This window comes from Lissotriton vulgaris, chromosome 7 (genome assembly GCF_964263255.1).
Source record: "Lissotriton vulgaris chromosome 7, aLisVul1.2, whole genome shotgun sequence".
In the NCBI taxonomy this organism is placed as follows: Eukaryota; Metazoa; Chordata; class Amphibia; order Caudata; family Salamandridae; genus Lissotriton; species Lissotriton vulgaris.
Genome location: NC_141695.1, coordinates 401,973,414 through 401,987,083, shown reverse-complemented (window position 1 = coordinate 401,987,083; position 13,670 = coordinate 401,973,414). Strand labels below are relative to the sequence as shown.

Here is a 13,670-nt window from a genome sequence, read left to right as displayed (position 1 = left end):
AGTGCCTGCCACAGTGTGCAAGGTTTCCAAAACCCCCCCTTTTTTTCAATGGAAGCCTGTGTTGTCGTTTGAAACACAGGCTCCCATAGAAGTCAATGGGAGACAACGGTGTTTGGAAGCATAGTAATCGGTCATTCGGACTTGCCGACCGCAAGTCGGTCGGAACAGATTCCGACAAGGAGTTGGCCGGTTTGGTTTCGGATCAACATCATAATAAGGTCCTGAGTTGTGATTGTGACACTGCCCATGAGCTTGATGAGACTCAAGTAATTAGCTGAAGGAAAGCTGCTGCGTTAAGACAAACTGAGCCTGTATCTGTTATTGGGCTCATAACCATACTTTCTACACAGATCGGAGATTCAGAAACTTTCCAAATATTGGTCTTTAAATAACACCATTGGTCGTCCCAATGCTTAACAATTTCCTGCTGGTCCATATTAGAGACAATACCTTTAATCAGAGTACACAGGACTCGAAATGGTGATTCAACATGATTACTGCCTATATGAGGGTCTAAAGATAGATTGCCTTCTATGGGTTACCAACTATTTTAAAAGTGATATTAAATGTATATTAAAGCAATAACCTAAAAATGCATTATTCAAATGATGTCTTACATCATAGAAAGTTTAAGCCAAGGCTCATATATTTATAGCCAATACTTTAACTATTGGTCTTCAAAGACACTGTTTACACTTTTGTATGGTCAGATCTCTGCATAAGACTTCCAAGGTGCCTGAAGAACATTCCTAATGTTGAAGGCCATTAAGGTTATTTGGGGTGGTGTGGTACTTGTGCTAATAGTGTGTCACTATTACGATATTGTCGCGTGTACCATTGTTCATGATACGTAAGATCATTTAAGACTGTGATAAAATGGAATTACAAACTACAAAAAAATATGACAAAGAATTTCCTTTAATTTAATAATTTAAATACAATTCAAGGTCTGGTATAAAGTGCTTATTTTTATCAACCAATATATACACATTTGTAATCATTTAAGAAATATATTTGTAGAGTAATAATGTAAATTTTGTTTATAGAAGATTTCTCTGCTTACAATAAAATAAATAAATTGCAAACTTCCATTTGCTCTGAAATCTGTGTGGAACGTGCTGCTTTCCTTCCTAAGGAACGCAAGGTAAACATCCAGCTCGCTATTGTATCCTGAGTCATTAATGACCACCAACAACAGGGATTTCAGAATATCCTTTACTTGATGATACTTGGTTAAATTTTGAAATCTCTTTGTTTTACATTACATCCTACCAGGGTTTTTTTTTATCAGTTCTGTTACTTTAATGGGCTCACAGAACTGGGATGTTGAAGCTGTGAAGGATAGTATGTGGCTCTAGGGCAGTTCAGAGCAGGGCGTTTACAGTCCACAGTTAATTCTTTTGTGAGGAAATGCATGCAGCAGAACAACGCATCACCTGTAGCATCTCTCTTGGAGGTTTAAACCGCTAAAAGAATTAAGATCTATTCTGTTGCTGAAAAGTTCTCCTGGTTTTCTATAGCAGCATCCACCTTTTTGTTGCAATAGCTTAGAGCTTTTTTCTACAATCTTGCTTAGAATTTCTAGGCACCTACATGTTTGAAAATGTGACGGATGGAGCAATATTCTCTAAAATCAAGTTACCAAGAGACCCTGGCGGCCTAAGCCTAAGTGCTGGATGTGAACTCAATATACATACTGGTGCCTGCTAGAAACTTCAAAAGCTTTATTAACTTGCTCAAAATTCCCGTTCAATATGATGTATGGATTCAAGCAGAATGCCCTTAATCAGTGCAAAAGGAAATATAAACAGTAAATTCCTTCACGACAGTATTTAGGTTCTATATCTGGAGGCACTGATGTCAGCACAGCAAACTTCTTTGTCCAAAAAGCGTACAGTATTCAAAGGTAATCCCTATAAATTTGCTTAGCACATTTGTGTGACAGGTCCAGTTTAGAGTATGGTATATCTTGCTTTCCCTTCCACAATGGCACTTTTCCATTAATAAGGCTTCAGTCTAATAGCCGGAGCCGCTATTGTTAAAAAAAAAAACATACAGATAGCAGAAGAAGCTTGGTAGACTTCTTTGCTGTTCTCAAACTGACCAGTGAAACTCAGATCTATCCCTGAAAAAAGACACACTAATGTCCCGCACATGCTGTTAGTTCTCCCAGAGGGTATTTGCGCGTAGTTTTTTACTGGAACCGTTACGGTGAACCTGTACTGGAAAAACCTCTGTGGCTACACAGCTCACAGGACCGTTGCCACTCTCAAAGAGTCAGGGGATGCAAGATGTGTGCACAGGACATCAACCACGTTCTGGTGAATGTCCGGTCTATCATAATGAGGTCCTCTGGCACAGATGTCTTCATGAAGCAATATTCTCAGTAACCACCGAGGGCATCTGATATTCCAAATGCTTGATTTGGGGCTAACACACAATTCTGAAGCAAACCTTGTTTTCTAATACTGTTTGTCTTTTAGAAAGGTCATAAGTTTAATTACATTGCTTCACATCCTGCTGATACTGTATATAATTTAACATTTAGAGCACAGTGCACTTTCTTTAATTCCAAACAGCTCCTGCTACACATTTTCCTTCCTATTTGATGCAATATTTTATTTTAACATCTAGAAGCAAAGAGATACTACAGTTTGTAGGATTGTGACTGCCAGTAAATACTACTGTCATGGAATTGGAGATAAGAATGGTAATGATAGAGCTTGGAAATAAATCCTATTCGCTTCGAAAACATGTATGGATATTAAAAGAAAACATCCAAATCTGTTACAGGAAGACAGCTAATATGTAGACAGGGACAGAAAATAAAGCTGGATGTGGCGTTGGGAATTTAAAAATGTGGTTCTCTGGTTTCAAAACCATTGAGAAATCATTGGCATAGTGTCGAGAGCTTCAGAAATGAATTAAGTGCAGACGGTCCTGAAAGAGGTAATGCCTCTAAATAACAACCTAGATCTGTACAGAGATCTCACACACTTCAAAATATAATTCAGGGAGCCAACAGGGAACTCTTACTAGAAGGCAAAGCACCTGAGAACAGGGACACTTAGTGACTTAGAATGGATAACCGCTGGTGCTGAAGACTATAAAATCAAAGATTTTAAGGGAGATCCTTATAGCAACGATCACCATGCACACTGAGGACTGCAAGTTGTTCAAGAAAGCCTACTGTGCTGCTGGCAGAATGAAGGACTACAATCTTTCTGCCTGTAGGTCCTGAAAGAGCAAATCACTTTTTGGAGGCAGGACAAGGAAGAAACGCTACCACTTTGCAGCCAGACAAGGAGACTCCAATGGACTATCTGTGTTTCTCAACCAAGTGTCCTTTCATATGCTATTTATCTTGGTGTCACGACCTAAAAACAAACATGGTGCTATTATCCAATACGCCTGGTTATCTAATCAATTTGAAATCTCACTTTTGTAATGCTTCCAAGTTAACACTAAATTCGTGGCCATCAAAAAACCAGGAGAATTATGTTACAAAAAGAAGCTTTTGAAAATAAAAAGAGGTACTCGGAAGGAAACCAATAATAAAAGGAGGAAACAATGATGAAACAATCGCTGAGAAAAATGTGACTACAACAATAGATAACTTAAACCTAAAGGAAAACTCAAAAATGGAAATAATGTCCCCAGGTACTGCCTATTCCTTAAAGTGTGGTTTAATTTCCACTGAAACAGAAGAAATACAAGCTGCAGATGAACTGATCCTGCTAGACGGCTACAGAATCTCACCCTACAAAACACACAGTGTTGGAGGACCTACATATGCCTCATCATGGAGAGGAAGTTTGGGAGTGCTGACAATAAGACACATACAATAACACACCTGAAAATTAGAAACACACTTTACAGAACTTCAAGCAAAAGCATATGCGATAATGACGATCGATCGACTAGTCAAAGGAGAGACTCAAAACAAGCTGCCTTTCAAAGTTTAAGATGCAGGTTGCGGTGAGCTAAAACTACCCCTGAATTTGTAGTGTCTTGGAGCGCAGCAGTAAACGCATACAATTTTTGTGGCCGGACTTGAAGTCTGCAGCAGTAGTGCATCACCACCAGGACACAGAGTCCCATCCCCTTCGGGTCACATGTATCAACACTTAATGTGGGCAGCACCTCTCATCCTGTGTGTAGCAGTGACCAGATGAGAACCTGAATGCAAGAGTAGAGTAGTCATACCCTTATCCTACAGCTGGCATTTCAAGTTAGAGGGGTCACACTGCCCGATTCCGGTGTGCACAACAAAGCCAGAATATCACCAAGATGGTCCATAAACGTTGTTGTTCCACTCATAGTACATTCACTGCACCCAGGGATTCAAGCTGGATCTGGCCTGTTCTCGGTCTGTGCCACCTTCTGATGCCCTAAGTGAAGTCTCTGCAGGTTTTCAAATGCTCGATCAATGTTGAAGGAAATGTCCAGGCCTGTTTTTGTTTGAAGCCAAGATTCAACTTGTTCCTTTACTTGTTCCATGGTTCGAGCATCTTAAAGAAAAAAGAAAAAAATGTGAAGTGAAAACAATCATTAAGGAATTTCCCTTCTATAACACCCCACTCCACTAAATCTCATCCAGCATGCTCATCTTCAACATGGTTAAACTCTTTCAACAATCATTATCTAAGAAAACTTAATAGTCCATTTAGAAACTTCATTTTCTATACAGAACATGCACATCAACCCTAGAGCTTATTCTAGTCCTGTCTAGTTTGTGTGCGCCTAATTCACAAAGCTGTTTAACCCAGGTCTTACCAGGAGCCACTGCTTAAAAAAACTCTTTAACCACCACTGTATCTGCTCGAATCACCTTCATGCTCATTGAGGAACATCAAAAACATCTATGTGACCACAGTGCCAATGGATTGCTGCCTAACTTGGAGGGCTTTCCCGGCTACTGACCTCCCAACCCTTAAATCATCATGGTGGATTTCAAGTTGAATCTCCGTCACTGACCCAGGTCCTTCTGCACTATTGGCAACACAGCACAATGGCTGTCGTCGGGGACATCCAGTTTTAAACAATCAACTTGCGTTAGATGGCCCACATTCTAAAACTAGTGACGACCAATGATTCAGTAATTTTTTGCCAAAAACCAACACTGGCTAACAGGGAAGTTTTTAATTGGTACCTATTTCTTTTCAAACAATGTTTGTTCTCATAGGCAACACAACTCCATGCAAACATTCTGCTCAACCTTGACCTTTCTTTAAAATGCTAACCAACATGACATGGTTTCTGTTGGACCTAGATTACCCAAGTCTACATAAGGTAGCTTGGCACAGTAGTGGCTACAGCTAACTCAAGGCGTTGGTTAAGTACTTACAAGTCTCACTCACAGTAACTCAGTGATGAACCACTAAAACAAAAGACACAACACCAATGTTTGGAAAAATACCGTTACCTTTATAAAAATAATATGACTCTTTGGATTCAATTTATACAGGATACGACATCAGTTACTCTTAGAAACAATCATTACACTTTTGTCTGCGAAAAACAATACATGTCACTCCTCTTTGCTGTGGAGAAATTACAGTATAACACATCTATTGTTAAGGATTCAGTAATGAGTAAAGGAAACTCTTTTGGAATTAACAGGATCCTATAAGGTTCACACTAAGCAGGGTTACTTTACATTAATACACAATGTCAGCAATACTTCACCAATTGAACCTGCCAATTCACTGGTTATTCTATCACATACAGGGCTATGATCTCTATCCCCTTATCTACTATGTCATAGTTTAGAATTAAAGATGACCAAAAGTGATCAGGGTCCCCCCCTGTTTGTCGCTAGAACTGATAAGGTTTCTTTTAACTTTACTCACTAGTGCCCAGCACTTTCCTTCCTCACCCCCACTCTCCTTACTGTCTTAGTGGCAGGTACGCCACAGTCCACAGGTCTCTAGATGGTACCCGACTCCTGGGCTTCCCCAACCAGCTGCTTTCCTGTTGCTGGCGTGGGGGGGAAAAACTTGTTGACTTCCTCAGCCCCAAGCGCGCTTCCACTTAACAGTGCTGGGCAAGGGGGCCTTGTTACAGATCAGCGCGATGACTCGTTTATTAGCAGGGCGCTAGGGGAAGGGGGCCGGTCAGTCTTCTTCTCCTCAGGCGCTGGCTCCACAGTTAGCGCTCGAGCGCAGGGGATTAATGTAGCCGAGGCGGCGCTCCGGGAATCCTTCCGGTGCCTCCTCAGACCAGCCGATGATCGCGCTGAACCTCTGGGCATGCGCGTTGCTCCTCGATGGCTCCGCCTTCGCTCCCGCCTCCTCTAGCGGCCGCTGCTCACCTTAGGGTCGCTACTCTCCTGGGCCTGCCTCCGCAGCAGTGAACTCGCGGGGGACATGCGCGGAAGCGCTTTCTTCGTCAATTACCGCGGCCGGTGCCCCCGGGGACCCACAGCCGATCGTAGCAGCGCCGCTGCTCCTCCTCAGTCACTTCCCACTCCGGCTTCTCAGGAAGGATGTGCACACACGGCGCCCTCGCTCCTCAGGTCACAACAGGCTTCACGGTTCCCCGACCTCACCAGGGCACGTCAAGGGGTCCACAGCTGTTTCGTCACACTGGTAGGTGCAGCGCTGGGCAGGGGATGTGGGAATGATCTTCAGACAGAGTGTCCTGTCAGCTTCCACTGGGGTGCAGGTTGAGAAGGGTCTCCCTTCACACTCAGATGGCTGTTCTTCTCAGCAATTGTTGTATGGGGAGGGATTGGTCAGAGGCTGAAGGGGGAACAACCCTCTGAAGAAACTGTCAGCCTCAGAGACAAACTAGCTGCTCTCAGTGTGTCCACCTCCTCTCACCACTGCCTCACTCCTCCACTCTTGGGTCAGCACAAAATGGCTGCTGGTCACTGGCCTTATATAGGGTGGCCTGAGACCTGCAGAAGTCTCTAGTCAATTCTAGAAAGTTCCCTAATGTTATCCTATGGACCTGTCCTCCAGTAGTGTCCGTTATGGCAGTTGGTGGACACCATCTTAGGTTTCTGGAGATCCCTAGATTTTCAAGGGGGCTGACTAGGCCTCACAGGTTATGAGGGAAAAATGGCGTCATCGCCAAGGAACACCTAGCCCCCTGACAGCATTAAAAAATTCCTGATGGACATATGTAAAAATAAAAATAGAAACTCTGGGAGGCTAAGGGGGACAAAAATAAATAATAATGGTTAGAGTCTCCCCAGAAGCAGACAGGTCTAACACGTGTCCCCCCCAGCTGAAAGTGGGGAGAACTACCCAAGCCCTTGGGAGTCCTCATCACTAAGGCGGAAATACCTGGATAGACCGTCTGCGTTGGCATGGTCCGTCCCAGGTCGGTGTTCCACCCTAAAGTCCATTCCCTGTAGGGAGATGGACCACCTTAGCAACTTGGGATTCTCCCCCTTCATTTGCATCAGCCAACGAAGGGGGCGATGGTCAGTCTGAACTAGGAAGTGCGAGCCAAACAAGTATGGCCGCAGCTTCTTCAGAGCCCAAACCACCGCAAAGGCTTCTCTCTCAATTGTACTCCACCTCCTTTCCCTGGGGAGTAGCCTCCTGGACAGGAAGACCACTGGTTGATCCAAGCCCTCATCATTTAGCTGCGATAACACTGCCCCAATGCCATGTTCTGACGCATCTGTTTGGACAATGAATTCTCTAGCAAAATCAGGGGCCTTGAGAATGGGAGCGGAACACAATGCTTGTTTCAAGGTCATGAAGGCTCGCTGGCAAGCCTCCGTCCAGACTACCAGACTACCCGTCGGGGTTGCTTCTTGGAAGTAAGTTCAGTGAGGGGTGCCACGATAGTGCCATACCCCTTCACGAAGCGACGGTAGTATCCAGTGAGGCCCAGGAAGGCTCGGACCTCTGTTTGAGTCTTGGGGGGCTCCCAGGCGATGATAGCCTCAATCTTTGCCTGGAGGGGCTGCACCGTCCCTCTGCGCACCAAGTGACCTAGGTACACCACCGACCCCTGTCCGATCTGACACTTGCTTGTCAAGCCAACCTGTTGCAGGGCATGAAGAACAGCTTGCAGGTGCTGCAAATGGTCCTCCCAGCTGCTACTTAAGACAGCAATGTCGTCCAGGTATGCAGCAGAAAAAGCTTCCATTCCAGAAAGGACCCTGTTCACCAGCCGCTGAAAAGTGGCAGGGGCATTCTTGAGCCCAAAGGGCATCACACGAAATTGGTAGTGTCCCTGAGGTGTAGAGAAGGCTGACCTTTCCTTCGCCTCCTCGGTAAGGGAAATCTGCCAGTACCCTGAAGTTAGGTCAAAGGTACTTAAGTATTGAGCAGCTCCCAGCCGGTCAATAAGCTCATCCGCCCGTGGGATGGGATGTGCATCAGTTTTGGTTACTGAGTTCAAGCCTCGGTAGTCCACACAGAATCTCAATTCAGGTGTGGTGCCTGGTGGGGCAGCTTTTGGTACCAGAACCACCGGGCTAGACCAAGGGCTTCCAGAAGGTTCAATCACTCCCAGTTCCAGCATCTTGGCAACTTCACTCTTGATGCTGGCCTTCACCTTGTCCGACAGCCGGTAGATTTTAGACTTCACAGGTGGGCTGTCTCCTGTGTCCACATCATGGGTACACAGGTGGGTCCTACCTGGGACAAGGGAGAACAGAGAAGAAAATTGCTCCAGGATCTGGCGGCAATCACTCTGCTGTTCAGGAGTTAGGGATGGCGAGAGAATGACTCCCTCCACCGACCCATCCTTTTCTTGGGACGAGAGAAGATCAGGGAGAGGTTCACTTTCTTCTTCCTCTGCTCCATCGGTTACCATCATTAAGACAACCTCGGGCCTCTCATGATGTGGCTTGAGGCGATTGGCATGCAGCACCCTGTGGGGCTGCCTCGGGGTCTTAAGATCCACCAAGTAGGTGGACTTCCCCTTCTTCTCCAAAACCTCAAAGGGGCCTGTCCAACGGTCCTGGAGGGCATTTAGCTCTCCAGGTTCCATCACCCACACTTTCTGTCCAGGCTCCAGTTCCACTGGGTGAGCGTTGTGGTCATACCACTCTTTCATAACTGCTTGGCTGGCCTCCAAGTTGTCTGAAGCTTGCTTCCACAACTTAGCCATTTGGCTCCGGAAGGCCAGCATGTAGCTCACCACGTCCTGGGGAAGCTTCCTGGGAGTCCGTTCCCATCCGTCTTTCACCAGGCTGAGAGGTCCCCGTACAGGGTGCCCGTACAAAAGTTCGAAGGGGCTGAAGCCCACTCCCTTTTGCGGCACTTCCCTGTAGGAAAACAAGAGACAGGGTAGGAGGACGTCCCATTTCCTCCGCAGGCTCTCAGGTAGACTCCGTATCATACCTTTCAAGGTTTTGTTAAACCTTTCCACAAGACCATTGGTTTGTGGGTGATAAGGAGTGGTAAACCGATAGGTAACTCCGCACTCCTTCCACATAGCCCGCATGTACGCTGAAAGGAAGTTAGTCCCCCTGTCGGACACAACCTCCTTGGGGAAACCCACTCGGGTGAAGATCCCCATCAGGGCCCTTGCCACCACAGGTGCAGTGATGGTCCTCAGAGGTATTGCCTCTGGGTACCGTGTGGCATGATCCACCAGAACCAGTATGAACCGGTGACCAGCTGAAGTTGGTGGATCCAATGGCCCCACAATGTCGATGCCCACCCTTTCAAAGGGGGTGCTAACGACAGGTAGTGGTTCCAGGGGAGCTTTTAGCTTCACCCCTGTTTTCCCACTGGCTTGGCAAGACACACACGTCCGACAATATGTATCGGACGCCACTTTCATTCGAGGCCAGTAGAAGTGGGGGACAAAGGTCTTGTCCTGTCCTAGGTGTCCTGCCAATGGTATCTCATGAGCCAGTTCCAGTAGAAAGGCTCTAAAGCATTGAGGGACCACCAAGGCTCTGGCTGAACCATGGCCAGGGGCCTTGGGCTCACTGTAGAGGAGTCCATCCTCCCAGTAAATCCGGTAGCTCCCTTCAATGTTTCCTGCTGCCTGGGCGTTGGCCTGTTGCCGCAGCCCCTCGAGAGTAGGACACTCTTTCTGAGCTTCACAGAATTCTTCCCGGGAAGGACCTCCCTCCACATGCCATTCAGTAGGGATGGGTAGGTTTTCCAGGGAAGCAACATTCTCCCCTGTGGACTCCAGATCCACCTCCGCAGGTGGTCCATCTGTCTCACGAGGTGGAGATGTCGAGGCAGGGTCCTCCGGCCTCCTGTCCTTCTCCTCTCTGGCAGCCGGCTGGGCCATTGTTCCAGGCTCCAGCGTAAGTGAACTCCCCCTTCGGGCAGTCGCTGACCTTGTGCTGACACAAGTCCAGTCAGGGGGTCCCAGCATCTCAGAGTGAGTCTGGTACTCCACCCTCCTCCAAGCATTGTGCTCCATATCATTCCCTAACAGGCAGTCAACAGGCACGGCAGGGCTTACGGCAACTCGAAGTGGACCTGCAACCCCTCCCCACTCAAAGGGAACCTCAGCCACAGGGTAGTGGCCCAATCTGCCGTCAGCCATTACGGCGGGATGGAGTACATCTGGGATGACCTGCTCTGGGGACACCAGCTGACTCCTTACCATAGTCATGCTGGCTCCTGTGTCTCTCAGAGCCTCCCCTCTACGGACATTGATGGTGACCCACTGCTCATACTTAGTAGTATTAGAGGGCAGTTGGGTCTTTGGAACCATCTCCTTATCTCCCAGGGACACTAAAGTGACACCCGCCCGCTCCCCTCCATTAACCAAAGGCATCTCCTCCCCGAGCACTACACTAGTGATTCCCGGGGCTTTTCCTCCAGTGGGAGGGGGTGGTCTTTTTGGGCATCTCACATCTCCTTTATAGTGTCCCACACCACCACACTCAAAACAATGAACAACCCTTGGCTGCTGGCTTTGGCCAGGGGTAGGGTTGCGAGGGGGGTTACTCTTAGGGATGAATCCTCTGCCCCTTCCTTGCGAAGTATTTTGTGGCCCTTTTGAGAACTCCCTCTTAGTTTCCCCTCCCTCTTTCTTCTGGGGGGCGCCCTGTCCATGCTTCTGGGAATCCCCTCCAGTCCCCTTAGTCGACACCCGGGTACTAACCCAGATGTCCGCCTCCTCAGCAAGCTTCCTGGGGCTGGTCAGCTTGCTGTCCACCAGATTATGTCTTAGTTCGGGAAGACACTTCTCGAGTAGGTGTTCCTTGAGTATGAGGTCATATAGTCCCTCATAGTCTCCTACTTCGCTGCCTCTTACCCAACCCTCCAGGGCCTTCCTGGAGTAGTCCAAAAAATCTACCCAGTTTTGCGTGCCTAGCTTGTAGCTGCCCCGGAACTTTTGCCTATATTTCTCAGGGGTCAACCCAAACTTCCTGAGCAGCGCTGACTTCATAGCCGGGTAGTAGGTCTGTTCACTCTGATCTAGGGCCAACAAAGTATCCCTGCCAGTGGGGGGCATGTATTTTTATAACCCACCTCCCCAGTGGACTTCCAGAATCCCATGGGCCCTCAGTGAGACCTCGTAGGCGGCTAGCCATTTGGCAATGTCATCACTGGGTACATAGCATGCCATAATATCTTTTGGTAGGTACGGTCTGGGTTCTCTGGTGTTGGTCTGGATATCGCTGCCACCATTCTCTGGTTTGGGGGTTCGTAGATTTAGGGCTTGTAAATCCATCTCTTTGATGGTCCGCTCATGCTCCAACCTCTTTTCCTCCCTCACCATGTCCATCCTGGCTAGTTCTATTCTCATCCTCCTCTCCTCCCTCCTATCTTCTAACTCGGCGTCGGTCAGGCCCCTCTCTGAAACACTACTGCCCACTCTGGAAGGTGTCCTAGGACCTGTTACAAGGTTCTCCCCTCCCGACTGGTACAGTGTTGCGGTCTCCAGGACAGTGTCCTTGTCACTCCCCTCAGGATCTACCTCCTCCCCGGAATGAGCCTCTACCCATGCCCGGATACTGGTCAGCAGCTCAACTTTCCTGGCGCCTTTCTTGAAAAACACCCCCTGCTGCTGACACCATTCCTTCAATTGGGTCACAGTATAATTTTCCAGCTCTTCCACATTTATCTCCATTTCTATTTGGAGTATAAACTGCTACACAGGAGAAATCCACAAAGTGACCTGGGGTCAACCTCCACCCACCGCCAGAAGTCAATTTAGAAAAATCAAAATTTAAATTAGGAGGGCCGCAGGGAGAAAACTCCAGGTGAGGTCTCGTGGTTGGCACTGCGTTACTAATAAGTGAGTGTAAGTACAAATCCGTGATCCCACCGCTGAAACACCAATTATGTTGGACCTAGATTACCCAAGTCTACATAAGGTAGCTTGGCACAGTAGTGGCTACAGCTAACTCAAGGCGTTGGTTAAGTACTTACAAGTCTCACTCACAGTAACTCAGTGATGAACCACTAAAACAAAAGACACAACACCAATGTTTGGAAAAATACCGTTACCTTTATAAAAATAATATGACTCTTTGGATTCAATTTATACAGGATACGACATCAGTTACTCTTAGAAACAATCATTACACTTTTGTCTGCGAAAAACAATACATGTCACTCCTCTTTGCTGTGGAGAAATTACAGTATAACACATCTATTGTTAAGGATTCAGTAATGAGTAAAGGAAACTCTTTTGGAATTAACAGGATCCTATAAGGTTCACACTAAGCAGGGTTACTTTACATTAATACACAATGTCAGCAATACTTCACCAATTGAACCTGCCAATTCACTGGTTATTCTATCACATACAGGGCTATGATCTCTATCCCCTTATCTACTATGTCATAGTTTAGAATTAAAGATGACCAAAAGTGATCAGGGTCCCCCCCTGTTTGTCGCTAGAACTGATAAGGTTTCTTTTAACTTTACTCACTAGTGCCCAGCACTTTCCTTCCTCACCCCCACTCTCCTTACTGTCTTAGTGGCAGGTACGCCACAGTCCACAGGTCTCTAGATGGTACCCGACTCCTGGGCTTCCCCAACCAGCTGCTTTCCTGTTGCTGGCGTGGGGGGGAAAAACTTGTTGACTTCCTCAGCCCCAAGCGCGCTTCCACTTAACAGCGCTGGGCAAGGGGGCCTTGTTACAGATCAGCGCGATGACTCGTTTATTAGCAGGGCGCTAGGGGAAGGGGGCCGGTCAGTCTTCTTCTCCTCAGGCGCTGGCTCCACAGTTAGCGCTCGAGCGCAGGGGATTAATGTAGCCAAGGCGGCGCTCCGGGAATCCTTCCGGTGCCTCCTCAGACCAGCCGATGATCGCGCTGAACCTCTGGGCATGCGCGTTGCTCCTCGATGGCTCCGCCTTCGCTCCCGCCTCCTCTAGCGGCCGCTGCTCACCTTAGGGTCGCTACTCTCCTGGGCCTGCCTCCGCAGCAGTGAACTCGCGGGGGACATGCGCGGAAGCGCTTTCTTCGTCAATTACCGCGGCCGGTGCCCCCGGGGACCCACAGCCGATCGTAGCAGCGCCGCTGCTCCTCCTCAGTCACTTCCCACTCCGGCTTCTCAGGAAGGATGTGCACACATGGCGCCCTCGCTCCTCAGGTCACAACAGGCTTCACGGTTCCCCGACCTCACCAGGGCACGTCAAGGGGTCCACAGCTGTTTCGTCACACTGGTAGGTGCAGCGCTGGGCAGGGGATGTGGGAATGATCTTCAGACAGAGTGTCCTGTCAGCTTCCACTGGGGTGCAGGTTGAGAAGGGTCTCCCTTCACACTCAGATG

General features: G+C 47.7%; 1 protein-coding gene across 2 annotated transcripts in view; it reads right to left on the bottom strand.

The window, feature by feature from the left end:
* Nucleotides 1-900: 900 nt before the first annotated feature.
* TMEM143 (transmembrane protein 143) overlaps nt 901-13,670 on the bottom strand; it is a 266,670-nt gene continuing 253,900 nt past the window's right edge. For both annotated transcript variants that reach the window (XM_086930357.1, XM_086930356.1), the window contains exon 8: nt 901-4,511. In XM_086930357.1, coding sequence (XP_086786483.1) covers nt 4,345-4,511 — 167 coding nt within the window. In that variant the 3' untranslated portion in view covers nt 901-4,344. The remainder of the gene's footprint in view (nt 4,512-13,670) is intronic.